Source organism: Malus domestica, chromosome 04 (genome assembly GCF_042453785.1).
Source record: "Malus domestica chromosome 04, GDT2T_hap1".
In the NCBI taxonomy this organism is placed as follows: domain Eukaryota; kingdom Viridiplantae; phylum Streptophyta; class Magnoliopsida; order Rosales; family Rosaceae; genus Malus; species Malus domestica.
The window spans coordinates 31630707-31651355 of record NC_091664.1 but is presented as its reverse complement, the minus strand read 5'-3'; the positions used below and the strand labels follow the sequence as shown (position 1 = coordinate 31651355).

General features: G+C 36.0%; 1 protein-coding gene across 3 annotated transcripts; it reads left to right on the top strand.

The window, feature by feature from the left end:
- Positions 1 to 11660: 11660 nt before the first annotated feature.
- On the top strand, positions 11661 to 15869 carry LOC103434302 (protein ASYMMETRIC LEAVES 2). 3 transcript variants are annotated; one of them, XM_070820353.1, is made up of 3 exons: positions 11661 to 11816; positions 13001 to 13830; positions 15731 to 15869. In XM_070820353.1, exon 2 carries the CDS (start codon positions 13019 to 13021, stop codon positions 13763 to 13765), a length of 747 nt encoding a protein of 248 aa, XP_070676454.1. In that variant the 5' UTR covers positions 11661 to 11816; positions 13001 to 13018; the 3' UTR covers positions 13766 to 13830; positions 15731 to 15869. The 3 variants fall into 3 exon arrangements, with proteins under 3 accessions (XP_070676454.1, XP_070676455.1, XP_070676453.1); XM_070820354.1 differs by lacking the exon at positions 11661 to 11816 and adding an exon at positions 11826 to 11965; XM_070820352.1 differs by lacking the exon at positions 11661 to 11816 and adding an exon at positions 12009 to 12827.
- Positions 15870 to 20649: the final 4780 nt, after the last annotated feature.

Here is a 20649-nt window from a genome sequence, read left to right as displayed (position 1 = left end):
CTAAGACTACGTACAATGGGCGATGGACATACCTCCAAGATCTTCTCAAACATGCATGTATATGGAACGTACTTATATATGCTGCTTAACTTTTTCATGTTTTCGATTTCATATCTTAGTAATTTGTATCCTAAAAATCAGAATGGTTTATATATCTCCCGTTCAACCATAAATAGTTTTACTGCTAATTAAATGATGATGATGTAGTTCTCGAGGCTCTCATTTAGTTATCGAGCCTCCCGTTCAACCAGTAAATAATTTTAGGGGTTTTTTAACTTTAATCATTCAAGAATATTGAAATTTAAAATAAACTTAGTGTTAGATTACTTATTGATTATAATCCATTGATGCGTCCTTAAATCAAAATAATTAATGTGCATTTTATTTAATGTCTCTCATTAAATATTTAAGTTTATTAATATACAAATTTTAATTTTTTTTTTTACCAAAAAACAGTTTTTTAATTTATTAATTTTATTTAACATTCTTCAAACTTGAAAGACTCAATTAATGTACTTAAATGTGTGTACCGAAATATATACACCTAAATGTATTATATTAAATTAATGTACTTAAATTTATGTACCAAAATGTTAGTAAAAAAATGTATTATATTGAATTAATGTACCTAAATGTTTGTATCGAAATGCATGTACCAAAATGTGTGTACCAAAATTTATACACCGAAATCTATTATAATGAATTTAATGTACCTAAATGAAGAAGACAAAGTACATCGAAATATATTGTATAACAAAAATTAGTTTATCTAAATCTTTACAATAAAATATATTAGGATAAATGAAATGAAAATTATAATTATAATGAAATAAAATTAATACATTAAAAATTAGGAAGAAAGAGAGAAACAATTAAAAAATCAAAATAGAATTAATAAAATGAGGTTATTATTTTGATCTTACTCATGGTTTTAATCTAAAAGTCATCTTTGCCAAGGATTAAAATGAAGTTTTCTAATAATGTTACTACCAATATCACTCAGATTAATCTTATCGTAGATTAAGCTATCAACTTAAATGATCCTTATTACACCGAAAAACAATAATTCTATGAAGTGATTAAATTAAAAAAAAACTCGGGTGAAACCTTCCGTCTTTTCCCTTACCTTCACTCTCTCCCCTTCCACTCTCCATCTCTCTGGATTGTTCACTCCCTTCTCTCCTTTAAGTTTTTCGTTTTTTCTTTTTCACCTATGAAAAAGAGAGAGGGACCTGTTTCAAGTTTTTCACCATTGTCGGACAACTATTTCTGAAACACACAATCTAATTTTTTTTTTTTTTGGTTTATAACTAACTAAGTTTGAATATTACTGATAAAAGTTTGGATAAAACTGGTTTTATCCAATTGGATTTGCTGGGTTTAGATATTTGATGAGGAGACTAGGTTTTGCATATGGAAGGGATTCAACATGACGTGAAACCCTTTTTTTTTATCAACTAGTATTTTGTTTTCGTGTAACAAAAATTATTTAAATTGATAGTTTAATCTACAGTAAGATTAAAATGAGAACTCATATATAAAAAGACCTCACAGGTCCTCAAAGTGAAGACATTAGGATAGCAGCTTGTAAATGGTAAGAGGAGAAAGAGGGCATTAAATTGTTAATTATTAGGGTAGGGGTGGGCAAAACAATTGAAGAACCAAGAAATCGAATCGAATCGAGGAAGAAGAACCAGAGTTGACCAAAGCAAGCAAAAACCAAACGAATACCAAACCGACTTGATTCGATTTCGGTTTTGATTTTTAATTGGGGATTCTAAAAACCGGTTTTGACTGAACCGAATCAATATAAATATAAATACATGTGTATTATATTTTTGGATTAAGTACCTAAAACTCCCCAACCTTTTAGTGTCATTCTAAATTGGTCTCAACCTTTTTAGACATTCTAAACATGTACCCAACAGTCTCAACCTATTAAAAATGTCACATCTGTTAAGCCCCAGTTAATTTTTCAAACATATATTATATGCAAAATCCACCAATTGGATATATCATGGACAATATTAATAGTAGTTGCCTCAAAATCTAAATTTAAACATAGATTATATATTCTTGAACCCAATGATTAAACATGTATTGAATTGAATGAAAATGGACCCAAATTGAAATACTTCAGGAGGGCAATCTCGGAACATATAAGAAGGTTAAGAATTCTAATAGGGTTTCACGAAGTTTGTTTCTACTCATGCGATTTCCTCATTTGCCAATTCTTGGCTCTCATAAAGCTTTCAGTTCTTTGTTTCTGCTCATGTGTGTCCGCATCATGGCAGTCCATACCATTTTAGCAACCACCATGACCTTCTTAATGTTGGCAGCTTAAGTGTAAGGGTGGAGTTTGTGGTTTTGCGTTGGGGTTTGGAGGTGATGGCATGATGAGGATGGTGGTAATCGTTAGTTAGTGGAGGCTATGCTTCCATGACCTTCCATTGATTTTGGAGAAAAAGTAAGCCTAGTTAATTTAACAGATTTTTAATTAAGGCTTAACGGATGTGACATTTTCAATAAATTGGGTATAGTTTGGAATGTTTAAAAATTTTGAGTTCAATTTGAAATAATACTAAGGGTGCGTTTGTTTGCACTCGCTAGCATTCACTAGACTGGATTAGATTAAGTGGGAATGCAGTGCCGTGTTTGTTCCACGCTGGGACAAGTTTTAATGAGACTCGCCCCGACTAACCAAGACTAACGGCTTCACTAGAGGGTCTTAGCGAGACCCCCCGAAATCGGCCGGATTCCTAAGACCAACTCCTTGCTTCGCCACCGCCCCCCTCCGCTTCCTACTTGTTCCTCGCAAAATTCGAAACCCATATCCCATTTACCAACTCTGCTCTGCTTCGCCCCTCTCGTATACCATTTTCAAACCTAAATCCCTCAAAATTCGAGAACAAAAAAGGAAAAAAATTATGCACTCTTTTCATTCTCAAAACCATATCCCAAACCCAAAATTCGATACAAAAAAAAAAAAAAAAAAAAAAAAAAAAAAAAAAAAAACCGCTATGCGTATGAAAAGCACGGTAGTCATCCATTCACACATGCACTTCAGACTCCCTAATCGCAGATCTTCGTCGTTGACGCTGGAGAAGCAGAACGATGAGTACCCATATGACTCAAACTCTGATATGGGTTCTGATTTGCCAATTGCGTCTTAGAAAAATTAGAAAAAGAAACAAGGGAGATGAATGGAGAAAAATAGGAAGAAAAAGGTGGAGATGAAAAGGGAGAGGGACAAAGAAAAAGAGGGATTATGACGGAGAAACTTATTAAGGGTGGGGGAAATGAACAGAAAAGAAATAGGAAAGCACTAGAGGTTTCTAAAGAGGAAAAATATAGAAAAAAGTAAGAATAAAATAATAATAAACCTGAATTAATAATATAAAATAATAATTATAGTGAATTAAATAATATAGTATTAGAATTTGTTATTGTTTTTAGTTCTTAATCCAACACTACACCAAACTATTCACTAAGTTAGTCTAACTTAGTCTAGTTTAAGCCAATCCAGCTTAGTTCCCAAAGTTAATCCAGTCCGAGATAGTCCGACGCAACAAACGCACCATAAATGGTTGAGGAGTTTTAGGTACTTAATCATATATTTTTTTAACAATATATGGCCCTTATGAAGTGCAAATTTATTATTTTTTAAGCCCAATATTCCTAAGCCTAATTACCAAACCCTAATCTACTACCCTCCCTCACCTCAATCCTCAAAAGAGCCATCTCTCCTTCTCTCTTCCCTTTCTCTCCCTCCTCTCTCTCTTCCTCCCTCACCACACTTAACCGACTAGCATTACCTTCTTTTCTATATCTCCATCTCTCTTTGTCCGTGTTTTAGCCTCTCTATCTCTTCTTCATTTCTCTCTCTCTTTAGTCCCGTTGTCTGCACCTCAAACTCTCTACCATACTCGACCGACTGGGCGATTTCTCCGCCATCTCTTCCTGCAGATTCAGTCCCCACCTATTAGATCTAATCCTATCTCAAAGTTGCAAAGCCAAAACCCTCGCCAGCATCTCTAGATCTAATTTTGAATGGGAAATATGCTTAAAATCGAGAACCAAGCGAATCTAACCGAAACTGAGGCGGTCCAATTTTGTTCAGTTTTCCCTTGCAATTTTCAGTTTATGAATCAAACTAATTATATGACTCCAGTTTGGTTCATGATTTTAAGAGTGAGTTGGACTGAACTGAACTGTGCCCACCCCTCATTTGTGGAGAATTAGGGCTTTATTATGGTCATATATATTTCTTTCCAAAACATACATGAAAGAAATTTCAAAGCACAAGACTCATACAAGACATAACTTACTAGACACCAACTACTAGAAAATTGTCTTGCTGTGAATCATGTAACACTTCACAAAATTTAATAAAATGAATCTTCGTAAGCTTGCCCGATTTCTCCTACCTGGGTTTCATAGCATTGCGTTGACACTCTGTTGCAAGAGTCCACCACCCTGATCAACTCCTATTCACATATGCTAGTGATCACTAAATGCTTGACTTAACTTTAAACCTAGTGAGATAACTTGAGCTTACGAAGACGATATATAGTAGTTATAAGTGTAATAGCAAGAAATCAATTTTTTTTATTAACAAACGATATTATCTACACTAAAGGGAAGGAGATCAGTTTAGTCTCACAATAGACTAGCAATAACGTGGTTCAAATTCGCCTGTGGTAAGAATCAAACCTAACATCTCTTACTTACAAGTGATGAGTAATTAATAACACTAGACTGTAATACTAAGTGACGCAAGAAATCAATTTTGATCGTTGAAGATATTAACCTAATATTTATGCATAAAGCAGTAATGCATGCAAAAGAAAGTCATCTCATAGAATCGGAGTGTAAATGTCAAACCATTTAATCAAGGCTATTTTCTATAACGGCCATAACCTTAAAAGCATACTTTCGTTCAAAATTAATCAATTAATGTATAAGCTAATATCCTATATACAACAAAATGTAGTGTATATATCAATTTCTATAACGTGCGAGTCATTTCCTTAGCCTTAGGACTGCCTTGTGAGCATCATCTTTACATGCATATTATTCCGTGCCATTTGTTTTTCCGGCGAAGAATTAGAAGCGATCGATACGAAAAAGAGTACCAAAAAGAAGAGACGACATTTGCATGAACCCCTGGATATAATTTTATGTATTCCAACCGCTTCTCTCACCTGATTAATAGTCGACTGCTAGAAGGGAAAACCTCAAATCTCCCAGATCCAACAAAGGATGGAAAGGTCTGGAATTGGGGGTGTCCATGTTCCACAGATAGAGGGGAACGGAAGCAACAACAAACGGGAGCTGGAAGAAAAGGGTAAGGCGGTGGGACATTCACCTCAAAAAGAAATTAGAACAGAGGAGGATTCCAGAAGGGTAAAGGAAAGGAAAGAAAGGGCTGCAAACAGGCTGAGGAAAATGACCACGAAGGAAAGGTGTCTGATGATGGAAGGGGCGATCTATGCGGAGGAGGAGTTGCAAGAAGTCTCGATAAGGTATCAGGATATGTGGGACTACATGGAGGAGATCTCTATGAAGGAGAAAAATGCCCTGATGGCTAAGAAAACAGGATCCTTTTCCCGAGGTGGTGGCGGTTGGCCTTCAACAGCCGATCGCCATGATACACCACTTCTGGAACTATCGTGGTCTTGGGTCGGATACGGTAGTTCGAGTCCTACATGGGCTAATAAGGAAACATAGACTCTTTATGATCTTTCTCTCAAAAACAAAAATGAAAGATCATAGAATAATAGGTGTGAAGCGACGAATGGGGTATTTTAATGGGTTTGATGTTGCACCGGTTGGAAGGGCAGGAAGGCTTAGTCTCTTGTGGGATGAGTCGGTCCAAGTGAATGTGGTGGATTCCTCAAAACATTTCATTGATGCTAAATGTTGCTTTGTGGATTCGCAGAGTGTGTTCCAGTTCACTGGTATGTACGGAATGTCTTACCGAGCTGAGAAGGTAGAATTTTGGAGGGGAATGATTCAGAATTTCGGTCCGGACAGCATCCCTTGGATATGTGGTGATGACTTCAATGAATTCTTGTGGGATCATCAGAAATCGGGTGGAGCCGAAGTGAGATACAACCAGATAAGATATCTATAGGAGTTTAAGAGAAGTTGGAAATATCAGACTTGGGTTTCAACGGTCCTAAGTTCATTTGGCAAGGGAAGAGAAATGGGCAGTTAGTGTAGGCTCGGTTAGACAGAGGGCTTGTGAATGAGAGTTGGCAGCATTTTGGCCTAATTCTATGGTCACTAATGGTACGTCACTGGGATCAGATCATAGCCCAGTTCTAGTGCATTGCGATCCGCGTGTTGGAAAAAGGAAAAACATTTTCTGTTTTAAGGCCTACTGGGCAAAAGATGCAAATTGCAAAGAGATAGTGAGATGACTATGGGATAAAACTCGGGGAGGGAAACTCTGTGAAGCGATGGAATCTAAAGATCAGTGAGTGTTGTGCTAATCTGTCCAGTGGAGTAGAGAGAAATTCAGTCAGAGAAGATGGCAAATTCAGGAGATGATGAACCATTTAGGTCAACTCCAACTTGACTAGAAGAAAAATTCCCAAGAAATTGAGGATCTATACAAACATGTTGACCATCTGTGGAACCAGGAGGAGAGCATTTGGCAGCAAAGATCAAGGGTTCAATGGCTAAAGGAAGGGGATGCCAACACAAAGTTTTTCCATCAATTTACCTTGCATAGAAGAAGGAGAAATAAGGTGGTATTGCTAAAAAACAATAATAGGGACTGGGTGGACAATCCAGGTCAGGTACGGCGATTGATTAATGAGCACTTTGTGGAACATTTCACCTCGTCGGGGCACAGGGAGTGGGGAGCCATCCTTGATTACGCCACCCCAAGGGTCTCTGAAGAGATAAATGTAACGTTAACGGCTCCAATCTCTGTGGACGAGATAAAAACTGCTGCTATGAAAATGGGAGGTCTTAAAGCTTCGAGCCCAGACGGATTTCAAGGTATTTTCTATCAGTCGCAGTGGGATATAATTGCTGCGAATATTAATAAAATGATCGAGGATTTGATGATTAGGTCTATGTAGCCTATGCGAATCAATGCTACTCACCTGGTTTTAATTCCAAAAGTTCAAAACCCGAAGTCAGTGTCTCAGTTTCTCCTCATAAGTCTATGCAATTATTCATACAAAATTCTTTCCAAGGTCTTGGCTAACCGGTTAAAGAGGTTACTGCCAGAGTTGATTTCTCCAACCCAAAATGCTTTTGTGGAAGGAAGACAAATTCAAGCTAACATTGACATTGCGCACGAGCTATTCCATTTCCTCAAAACAAGAAAGACGAAAAGCAAGTTAAAGTTAGGAATCAAATTGGATATGTATAAGGCTTATGATAGGGTGGAATGGGACTTCTTATTGGCAATAATGGAGAAGATGGGTTTTGATAGTCGATGGAGAAATTTGATTTTGTGTTGCATTTCAACAGTGAATTTTGCCATTCTTCTGAATGGACAACCTAGCTCCAAATTTGCACCATCACGAGGGATTCGACAGAGTGATCCTCTTTCCCCATATTTATTCATGTTGGTCAGTGAAGTGTTCTCGCTCCTTATACAAAAGGCGAGTGATAGGATATGGATTGAGGGTGTTCAAATGGGTCTTACCGGTCCCATGATATCTCATATTTTTTTGCTAATGACACTCTGATTTTCCCAAAGGCAGATGAGAGAAATTGCAGAAATCTAATTCTGGTAATTGACGAATATTGCTCTGCCTTGGGTTAATAGGTCAATAAGTTGAAGTCAAGTATTTTTTTTTGGGGGGAATGTGTCGGAGTCTTTATCAATCCAACTGGCTACCATTCTTGGGATGGAGAGAGTTGGGGACCCGGGATTGTACCTAGGTGTTCCGGCCATTTAGGGTAGATCAAACAAAAACGGCCTTACTTATGTAAAAGGTTGGCTTTTGGGGAAGATTCAGGGATGGAAGCGTTCCACACTCTTACAGGCAGGGGGTGAAGTTCTAATAAAGGCGGTGGCGTAAGCAATTCTGGTGCACCCAATGAATCTATTCAAGTTTCCTATGACACTTTGCAATGAATTAGATGCAATGATTTCAAAATTTTGGTAGGGACAAAAATAAGGGGAGAACTGGATTCATTAAGTCTTGATGGAGCAATTGGGTCATTCAAAAGAAAAAGGCGGGTTTGGATTGAGGTGCTTTGCGGAGTTCAACTATGCCCTCTTGGCGAAGCAATGTTGGAGGTTGTTAATGGAGCCAAACTCCTTGTGGGTGTCGGTACTTAAACCCTGATATTTCCCAAATTGCTCTTTCTTCGATGCAAAGCGGGGTGGAAGAGCTTATTGGGCATGGTCAAGCCTCCTAGATGGAAGAGAAATTATTCGTAGGGGTGCACGCTGGTAGATTATGAATGGAAAAGAGGTTCGGGTTTGGTGGATAAATGGCTACCATACATTCCTTCGAGAAAACCCTCCCCCTTGGGCACGGTGCAAGTCTCTCAGAACTTAATGGTCAACTCTCTGATATGCACTAAAATTGGACTTGGGATATTGATTTCTTGAAACCATTTGTGGTGGAAAAAGAGTTCAATGCGATTTTAGAGACTCATACGGGTGACCCAACTTTGAATGACAGATTGGTGTGGTCTTTTGAGAAAAAAGGGATCTATTCGGTCAAATTTGGATATCATTGGGCACTGACCAGGACTCGACTACACATGAATGTTAACCCTCATAAGGGTCAGCCAACCATTTATGGAAATGTGTGTGGAATCTGAAGGTACCGCCGAAAATAAGATGCTTCATGTGGAAGTGCTTACATGCGGTAGTGGCAACGATGGCTAATTTGTTTAATCGGCAATCTTCTCCTTCACCCATTTGCCCTCTTCGCAACTCGACTGAAAAGTCAATAGAAAACCTCTTTCTTCAATTCCCATGGGTGGAGGCAGTGTGGTACGGGAGACGTTTGACTAGAAGTTTATGCAGGGAGGAAATTACAACTTGGGCGAACTGGTAGGGTGTTATTTTTGCTTCAGTAAATGGCGAGAAAAGTGAGAGGAGCAACTTGTTTTCATATATTAACTTGTTGGCATATATGGAAATCAAGATGCAACTTCATTTTCAATCAACAACCTATTTACCCATGGCAGGTTATCGCCGCTATTTCCCATTCGGTGGGTGCTTTCAAATACGCCATTCGGGTACCTATCATCAGGCCTCTGGTCACTGTTCCAGGTTTAGGAAATGATGTCCAATGGTCTCCTTCATGTACGGGATTGATAAAAATAAATGTGGATGCCAGTTGGATGAAGAGTTAGGGTTCGGATTTCATGGGTATGGTGGCTCGAGATTAAGATAGAAGGTTTGTGGCTACATGCAAATATAAGGTGATTGCTTCTAGGTTTGTGGCTACATGCAGATATAAGGTGATAGCTTCTAGCGTGGCGATGGGGGAAGCAATGGCTATATTGCAAGGATGTAAGCTGGGGAGGTATATGGGCTGAAATCATGTCATCGTTTAGTCTGATTCTTTGGAATCAGTTTCATGTCTTCGAGATTTGGCAACGATGGGTAATTGGGAAGCATTGCCAATTTTAGCAAAAAGCAAAGGATTGGGGGAGGCTTTTCATGACAGCCGGTAGTCTTGGGTTCCAAGATCGGCCAATACGTCGACAGACCTTTTGGCGTCAGGGCAAAGTAGGGAAGTATGTGATTATATCTGGGTCAACAGACCCCCATCTTCCCTTGTGCATGTTCTGTGTAATGATGGTCTTGTAAGATAGACCTAATAAATTATATATATATATATATAAGAACTGACTTATATATTAACCTAACCACTAACCTGAGGAAGACATTGTCTCAGGAAATAGGGTGAAAAACTGAAGCTCTTCTGCAACTCTGCACTAACCTAAAGCAAGGCTCACTCAATGGGGCTAGAGTATTTATGTAAACTTGCGGATGAAGTAAGAGTGCAAGGACCTCAGTTATATACTGTATATGATGGTCCTTGATTAGGAGTCCTCCCATTAAGTAAAGCTTATCAAAGATTAACCTTATCACCGAAAATCACTTATGCATAAATCAACTAGAAGAGTTCTAGTTTATCTAAGAATGTTTCTGACTTGAATACCTAAGTAATACAACTCCTGAAAAGTCTACCACATGTGCTAATGTTAATCTCCTTGTCGTCCCAAAAGTCTTTGTACAAATCACAAAGTGTTGCTCTCAAATAGAACTTACAAGTCTTCCATGTCCCCCTTAAGTTCTAGTTGGTAGTGCGAGGAGTGACACTTTTAGCATTAGATGCAGTGTCGAATGTACCTCCTTGCACTACTTCTTTCTAGTTGTTGTAGTTGGCTTGTTTGCCTCGGGGTAGGCTTCTTTGTAACCTTTGACATCTTTGACTGGATAATACATTATCTTGTACACCAACAAAAAAAAAAAAAAACTATACAGAGAAGGAGGGGGGGAGAGAGAGAGAGAGAGAGAGAGAGAGTTGAAACAAATATATGGATATCCAACTCCAAGAGAGATTAAAATATACATGCATATGGTATTATCATCGTATCATAATTCATACGTGAAGAATAAAGTAACCGTCTGGAAGGGTAGGCTTTGTGTTTGTGGTGTGGAGATCGGCCCTCCCTCCCTCCATTTTCATCACTACACTGCTAGACTGCTAGTGCTAGTCCACTAGTCTAGTACAGTAGTCGTAGTCCTGGTAAAATTTCCATCAAGAAAATAAAAGGTTTGACCAAAGAAATCGAGGCCACCGCACGCACGCAACTAGACTACTCTTGCTCTCCTTTCCATAATTTCTTATTATTATATATCTTTAATTAATAAATATATATTTATCATTGTTTATTATTCTTGCTTTTTGTTAAGCTTTCAGGAGAAGTAAAGGAATAAGAATAGATGTTGAGAGAGTTGATAATATTCCCTTCACCCTCACGGTCAGAGTTTTCGAGTCACATCCTCTTAATTATTCTTTTATCTCATTCTTGTACTCCATCAAGAAAAAGGAAGATCATCCCTTTCATCTAATCTTCATCATCAAACAATTCGGGTCCTTGAAATGTAATATAATTGCCACAAACAGAGGCTCACTCTAAAAGTTGTAATAATTTTAGTTGTTTGATCGAATTTCAAGGGTATGGATTGTTTGATGAGGATGATTAGGTGAAAGAGATTCGGAGATGATTCATTTCCCTCCATCAATACCCACGGCATGAAGAAGTTCATGTGCGAGGTCACAATGGCTCGGGTGTTTTGTGTGACGATGTGCTGGTAAAAAAATCTCACATTGGTAAAAGAAAAAATCTTGCAATAACTTATAAGAGATTGAGCTACTCCTCATATTGCCAATTGGTTTATGATGAAATTTCAACTTTTTTTATGGTATCAAAGCCATATTGACCCTTTACACGAGCTCTACGTCACCTAAATTATATTATCCACGTGCCTTTATTGTTTTTTCCTTTTCATTTTTAACATGGACACACAGTACACTTGGTTCAACGTGTAACTTTTTTTTCTTTTTTGACATTGTTATAACATGTTACTACAGGTAATTAAGTTGGTTCACCCCAATAAAGTCTCTCAATTAATTAAACTTTAAGTAGTCATATATATTTATATCTCTTTCCATCTTCTATATATAATTTTTCTAGTAAGAAATTCAAGCAAGATCTGCTTCCAAAGCTTTCATCGAGAACGGTGAAACATAACCCCATTTTCTTCAACTCCTTCCATCACGAGATCCAATCTATCAGGCTCAAACCCACGGGTAAATAACCCTTCTTTTTTTAATTAAATATTATCACTACTGTATGCTTCCTTCCTTCCTCTGATAAAAACCCTACAGAGAGAGACGACCCTGCAAGAGAAGAATCGATATTTTTTAACCCCTACCTGCCGCTTAGGGTTTCTGGGGTGGTGAGAGAAACTTGACAAGAACTACTACTCTAGAAATTAATATATAAATATAAATATATGTATGTATCTTACTGTTTTTCTCACTGTTTTTCTCTTTTATTTTTTGCTGGATCTCTTTATGGTTTTCAAGAACATGCATATACACATACATGTTATCTGTAATATTCTTGTTCATATGCATGTTCTTTTGTATATCTAACTTCCCTTTTACAGTTCGGTAGACCAGATCTTTTCAGACGAAAAAGATTGCATTTTGGTTCTTTTTTTAAAACGAATTAAAAAAGAAGAAGAATATCAGTGATATATGTCAATGTTTTCTTTTTATTTTTACTTTCTTCTACTGGCAAATAATACCATATACCTATTTTACCTGACCATCGCGTTCACTCGAATTTTGAATCATTACTTAGTTGATTTTCTTGGGGAATTATTCAAGGTAATATATAAGAGGGAAATTCCACCTTTGATTGGCCGGCGCTGATCTTACTATGGCAAAGCCGCCACTATGCCATAGATTTTGCATTTTCTCTCTTTTCTTGTTCGAATTCATTTCTTATTAGGTCCGTTTGTTTGTTTAATTTCTTTTCCATTCGTTGTTTGTTTAATTTCTTTTCCACTCGGGTTGGGTCTATTCATTCATCATGATTCATTAAATATTCCTTTTCTGCCGAACGTTTCTCATCCTTTTTGCAGCATTTATTATTCATTGCAAGAATTCAGGTCAGTGTTTTGGTGAGATAATCATCAGTACCACTTAATTACTGTCCGTCATGGTAACGGGACAAGTTTAAAGATGCTGATAAGAAAATTAAACATCGACCAAAAAATTATTCTTCCATCTGTGATTCTGTGAATGTATAAGGTTTTTTTTCTTTTCATTTTTTTGTAGTTAACCTTTTTTTATTTTCAGTTTATGCCAAGGGAATTTTAGTTTTGGAATTTTCGCGATCTTTGTATGCTGATGATGATGGTTATGGTCTTATTTAATACGTGTATTATATATGTAATATTAATGAATGGATTGGTAAAATACAGAGGAGGAAGAGGTGGAAGATGGCATCGTCGTCGACAAATTCGCCATGCGCGGCGTGTAAGTTCCTGCGACGCAAGTGCCAGCCAGAGTGCGTATTTGCGCCATACTTCCCACCGGACCAGCCGCATAAGTTTGCTAATGTTCACAAAGTTTTTGGGGCCAGCAACGTCACTAAACTGCTCAATGAGTTGCACCCACACCAGCGTGAGGACGCCGTCAACTCGCTCGCCTACGAGGCCGATATGCGCCTCCGCGATCCCGTCTACGGCTGCGTTGGAGTCATCTCTCTCCTCCAACACCAACTCCGCCAACTTCAGATGGATCTGACCTGTGCTAAATCCGAACTCTCCAAATATCAAAATCTCACTGCCAGCCACGGACTCATAGCCGCCGCCGCTGCTGCCGCCGCAACTGCCACTGCTGCCGCCCACACCCACAGTAACAATAACAATAATAATAACGATCACGACCATCATCTACATTTACAGTCCTCTTCACTCAACAACTTGGGGATGGGCATCAATCTCATTTCAGGCGGCGGAGGCCGAGAACACTACCCCAACCAGTTTTTTCCCAGAGATCGAGATCATCATTACTATCATCAGCAACAGATGATGTTTAGGAGCCTTGATGGCGGAAACAACTACGATGCAAGCCTTCTTGCCATGAACGCTGCTGCAGGGGGCATTTATGGCCAACTCAGTCAACAGTTCCAGCAAACTAGGGCTGCTGCTGGTGACGACCGCCGAACCATTGATCCTTCTTAATTAGGATTTCCTCGTTTCCTTGCCTACTCACAACAACTTCAACCAATCCCATCAAATTATTTCAGGTACGTCCATTATTATTATTATTTTTATAGGAAAAATACGATATTCATTTAGGATTGAGTAGAATAAGTACGTCTTATACATAAATATACAATTACAAATTTTATATTTCATTTCCACAGTAATATCAATTTGGTTGTGATCCATTTATTAGTTTTATTGTTGTTGTTCTTGTTATTTCCAGCTTTTGATGGTTGGATATATAAGTGCCCTTAATTAGTACTGTATGATTACTTTTGTAGGTCAATTATGCGCTAATTGACATACAGTCAATCAGGCCAAATGCTTATCAAATAAAAGTTTTCAAATTTTTAATTTTATGGTGAAAATTAATTGTTGAAGTTCGTATTTAGTTATTTAAAAACATATTTTAATATTTTCTTCTTTCAACAGAATATATTTATTATTGTTTACTATTAAAGTGATCTGTAAAATACTCAAAATTAACCATAAACACTAGAGTGATTTGATTGATATCCTACATTTGTTAAGGATACACCGAAAATACTCTAAATTCATACAACCGCTTAACTTAACCAAACTATTCCTACACCCGCACTGCCAAATACAGTGTTTTAAAAAGTCGATAGCTTCCAACCGAAAGTGAGTAAAGTTTCAGCCAAGTTATGCTGAAACCGTGTTGAATTTTTCGCAAAATGTACTGAGGTAATGTTTTGGGAGGTGCATGCTTACCGAAATTGTTTTAAAAATCAGTATGTACTAATTGAATATATCCACTTTTTTGTTAGATATCTATCGAAATGTCTTCACTTTTTGGGTATAGATCTACCAACATATCTTCATAATTAAGAGAAATATCAAATAAAATACTGTCTCGTGGTTTAGGGTTTGACCAGCGTTATGACTTCCACATGATGCAAAATGGGAACAAAAGAGTTATATATATACATATATATATATATATATATATATATATATATATATATATATATATATACACACCTTATATGCAGTAAACAGTCGATTTTGTGTTCTATTTGTCAAAGTTAACCGTACCAAAGTGAGTGTGAGTATTTCCGTCACTAGTGGTAGGGGTTTATTTGATCCCACAATAAAGGGTGGGAGCATGTACGAGAGTTTGAAGAAAAAGACTCTTGGTGTGTAGATGTTATTTCATGGTAGACTTGGGACTTTGAAAATCCTTCCTCCAAACATAACCATACCCAAAATAGTATTTTATAGTGGTACATCTAAATTATTAGTATATTCAACAAATTGTGAGTGCCAATAACCCACTCTAAATAATTATTTTATTTTTGAAAACCCTAAATATTTTTAAGTGAGCACATCCGAAGAAGAGTCCAACTTAATGAAGGGAAAAAAAAACAAATGACGTTTTATCGCCACGGCAAATAACAATTATGTCTAAACACTCTCGTGTGAGTCCGATACTCACAAATCCCTCTTTACCCTTACAGCTAACAGTTTAACTCATTTACAATATCGTCTATCCAAAAAAAAAAAAAAAAAAAAAAAAAAAAGGAAAAAGAAGACGATACAAATCCCACTGTTGTACCTACATCAACTGTTATCAATTCGTTCCTTTCTTTTTTTTCCATTTAAAACGAAATAAATTCTTACTGTGAAAGAAAAATTGATTATACCCAAAACTGACTTTAGGACTTTTTTACAACAAAAGAAAAACAGCCTTTGGGACTGTATATAAATAACCCGAAGTCCGGACTCGGACTATTCGCTGGAAGCAATCGTTATGCAAACAGCCTTACACTGCGCACGGTTGTATTGTATGACAATCTCTACTCATGCGAAAAGCTAGCTAAATAATTTTGTGTTTAATTAGGTTTTGCTTTATAAGTCATACATGCATAGTCCCACACTCATGATTTTGTTAACTCTTTCTATCCATTTGTTTTGGCACAGATATGCAGGGTATATTAACTATCAAGAAGAAAAAGTTCGAGAGATTTCAAAAGCCAAAAGAAACAGTCCGATGAGGGAGAGAGAGAGAGATGGGTGGAAGAGGTGACAGTCTAATTTGATTAATCAATACCCCATTTACAGACAATTTAATTATATCTAATTTATGTCTCTTGGAAATTGTTTTCTCATACACATAGTATATCAACTATAAATATATTTTTTTTGCATATATATATATATATATATATATATATTAGTATTGCAATCCTCCTCCGTCCTCTAAGGAGAAACAAAAGGGGGGAAAAAAGAACAAGAACATGCCCAACAAAAATAAAGAAAAAGGGAAAACAAGTTTGTCCAGAAAAGTGTCCTTCAACTCGCAGCAGTCTCACCAGTAAAATTAGGAGACATAGTGCATGGGTCTGGAGGATTTGTTTGCACTCTGTCTCAACAATAAAATTAAGAGACATAGTGCATGGGTCTGGAGGATTTGTTTGCACTCTGTCTCAACAATAAAATTAGGAGACAGATATCTATTTGCAGCAGTCCCATATATATGATCCTATTCCTATAATAGCTAAGTCATTTCTAAATTTAATTTGGTTATGAAATTTGAAAATCTTTGATATATAATATATGCATGATCATAAATCATAATAATGTTAAAGCATATATATATCCCCGTATGATGATATGGTAAGTTTCAAAAAGATGGATGCATTGTAGACTAAGTTTTGTACACTAAATAACATGAAAGTTGACGATTTGATTATTACTTAAGAAAACGTGCTTATTTTGTATTGATAACGTATTATTTAGTTTGCAAATTTTGTTTAAAAACTTTGCCTGCCTAGTATTATCCTTAGTTTTGTGTGTGAAATAGTTTTATCGAAGAGCATGCTAGGCCATAAGTTTTGGAGTCATCAATATATAATGATTAATGAGTTACCATTTTAGTTGAGAATTATTATTAGCACTTTAAAAATCTCATTTGGTACTCCAAACTTTCTATAATTAGAAAGAAAAATACACGTTTGAGAAGTGTAGAATGAGATTTTTGAAGTATTAATAACAGTTCCCTTTTAGTTTGTACAATATTATAGTTAACATAAAATTTCTATCAGAACTCAGAAATCATTTAACCAACTGGTGAAATGTTGTAAGTTACTTGACAACACTTACTGCAATTTGCAAGTGGAGAATAATCAAGTTTAATCGATCAGGTGTCCTTTTTCCAATATTAGGGTTTATATATATATATATATTTTTTTTTTTTTGGTCCTAGTAATTTAATTAGACAGACGCGGCAAAAGGAATAGTGTAGCCAGCATATATATATGCATTTTGAAATTTATATATATACACACTGTAGAGAGTATATATAGATATATACGGATGATAAATGCCTGGGCAAAATTAGTTTGGAAGTCATGGAGACTGCTAAGCAAGCATAAGGCATTTCTTCCGTTCCCGGACAAAGGCAGAAGACAACGTAATAAGACAAAATGACTGACTGACGGATAGGTGGATGGATGGGAGAAATTAATTAAGCCGACCCTCAACCGAGAGAGAGAGTGCGTGTGTGTGTGTGAGCCTAGTTTTTCTCTTTCTGCCAGAAACATGAAAGGCCATTCCAGAGAGGATGTCATGGCCATTTACTACCCTCGGTACAGAATACTCACTAATAATTTATGAAAAGAATGAAAAAAAAAAAGAACTAATTAAAATCCCATGCAAAACAATTATAGAAATCAACCTGCACGAAAAAGAGATTAGCTAGCTAGCCAGACTGATCAGAAAGATTAGAGGAGAACAAGTAGACAGATAGAGATCCTCCCCATATATAGCAAGATAAACATGAACTTAATTAAGAAAAGGGGTCTTTTGATATGGGTCCAATTGGACTAAAAATTGGACCCATTTCAAAAGTCAAAAGTCACTAAAAATTATACCTATTTCAAAAGATAAGCTATAAAATTAGACATCTTTCAAATTTTCCCTAAAAAGAATTAACTGAATATGTTAGTGGCAGGCAGATGCTTAGTCTACGAGCTCTCTAATTTTATAGCTAAGCTAGGCAATCACTCAACAGTGAAAGATAAAGTATCTTATCTAATGGGAAGTGTTATTGGTACTTCAAAAATTTTATTCTACACTTATCACAAATGTATTTTTCTTTCCAAATATAGAAAGTTTGGAGTGTATAATGAGATTTTTGGAGTGCCAATAACCATTCTCTATCTAATAATGTATTGCCATATATAAATTTTTTTTCCTAAATAACAATATTTATTGGATCAACCTAAATGATAATAAACTCATTACATAAAAGGTGCTCTTCATGGTCTCGACTCTCGTGGGTGAAAACTGAAAACCCATGCTTCTATATCCCTTGCTTCCCTTCCCAATTCGTTATTTGGTTCCAAAGTCAAAAAAAGACGTAGTCAAATCAAATAAAATAAAAATGAAAAATGATTTCCATGGCAATGCTGACGTACTAGTGCAATGATGGTCTTGGCCTTAAATGCAGTTGCCATTTGCCATTGGCCAGTCGTCTGTGTCTCTGCTCATAAATTCTCTCTTTCTCTCGTATGCATATTCCTACACATACATATATAGGGTATTTTTTGAGAGATTACATTTATAAATAAAATTATACAGAAGAGAAGCCTTTGTCGCGCTTTGACAGTTAGATTTGACTTTAATGCAATTCTGTGATTGAAATTAAATTACAGACCACAGAATCTCAACTACAAAATTTCATTAAAGCTAAATCTAACGGTCAAGATGATGTTCCCTTTTTTTTTTTAAAATGTGGATCCCTTCTCTTAAAAGTTTCATACTTTTACACACACACACACATATATATATATATATATATATATATATATATGATAATGTTATGAAGACTAAATTTTTAAACTAAATGATGTGGTTGTTCATAATTGGATTATTACTTAAGTCTTGATTAATGTGCTCATTTCTTATTTATGCCACATCATTTAGTTTGCAAATTAATTTAAAATTTTAATTTTCCTAATATATTACATATATATGGGTGTGAAATAATCCATTTATCTGTCTATCTAATCCTCGGATCTATCTATCTACTCTTATGATCTATTATATGTGAATATGATCTAATATGTATTCATCAGCGATTAGGGGTACGTACTTACTATAATCCTCTGACGCTTCTTGCACTCATGCTATTGCAATACTGCATTATAGTCGGATGCAGTATTCATCATATCATGTACGTAGATATGCATGCATATGTGTATATGCTAAGTGTTAACCCGGCCATGTACGTATTTACAAGGGCTTATAATATTTGGTCCACTTTTGTAACATTAGTTTGGATCTGATCTATTTATTCATTTTAATACAAAAAAATGGGGTCTAGCTAAATAAAAACCTTGCCACCTAGATTATCTAGTTATGTTTGATATTTTCTAATATTACTAACCAGCCGCTCGACCTAAACAGCAGCCTCCTTCCTTCAATCCCTAATTAAATCCTTGCCAGCGTTTACTTCTAACTCTAACATTACAAATTACAGGTCCTAAACCTGCTCCCTCCCTTCATATTTGTAAACACCAAATTAGTGAACCTGTGTAATAAGTTATAAAAATCAGTGAACCAGCTGTACCGATTCTATCATTACTTAACGTATATTCCTATAATTAGTGAACCTGTGGGCTAGAGTTGTGTCCCCAATTAAGGTAATCGGATATGTGGTTTAAAATGGTTTTGATTGTGAAAGTGCCTATTTTTTATGATTTACTTTTCTGCTTTAGTTGGTGAACCTAAGCACGTGAAACTTCCTTGTTAGTGAACCTATCATCGTTAATGGCCCTATCAGCGTGGTCTACCGAGTAACACTTGTTAGAGTTTTGAAATTCTTGTCTCACATTGGAGAAAACAAGATTCTCAATGACCTTTATATATATTTTGTCCTTTACAATATTAGTTAGGTGTTTGACCATTTGGAATAGGGATTGAGGCTTGGGCCACCATTTGTGAATATTGGGCTTGATGATTATACTATAATATTAATATTAATTAATCAAGACAAGGGCCTAATAATTAAAATTAATCTAATCAATTAGTTTTAATTTTCAAATTAAGTTTTTAATTAAAATTAATTAAAAACGTTTTGATTAATAGACACAACTAGAGTTGTATAGCTTCAGATACATTCAAAAGGTATTTGAAGATGTATAAAATAGCCTATATAAGTAGAGTCCTCAGTTCCATTCCAGATCATATTTTCTTCCTTCTTTCTTTTGTACGAAATTTCCAGAGAGTAAACACACAAAGCAAATTCGCTAGAATTCTAGAATCCAAGAAATATTGTTCGAATGACATAGCTATTACGCTAGCCTCTACCTTCTGTAATCACGTTAGTACCATTGATATTCTTGTTTTTATTTTTGTATTTCATTTTGCACAGCAAGTATTTTGATTAATAAATATTCTACAATTTCGAGTTCTGTTATTTTGTATTTATTTCTGAATTGTTCTCCAACAACACTTTTCTGCATGGTTTATTCCTTACTCAAAGCTTGATGCAAGTTAGGTTAGACCATTGTCGAAATTTTGCCGTGTTGTATTGAGGATGAGGAACCAAATCAGAATAATTCATATTTCATATAGATGTGCATGACGTGGTTTTTGGAGTTATTTAAACCATATTGCAAAGGGATGTCATCGAAATACCATAAGAGATCAAGTTTACTCAACACTTGATCTTGATGAACAGACCCATTTTCGCTAGTCCCCCAATAAGAGTACCAAAGGAACACAAATTAGGAGAGTGTAAACATGCTAACCAAAGCAAACCAAAACTTTCATATATGATACCTCTAATCAAGGTCCGAAGCACATGAACAACAAAGTCTAAATATACTAATATG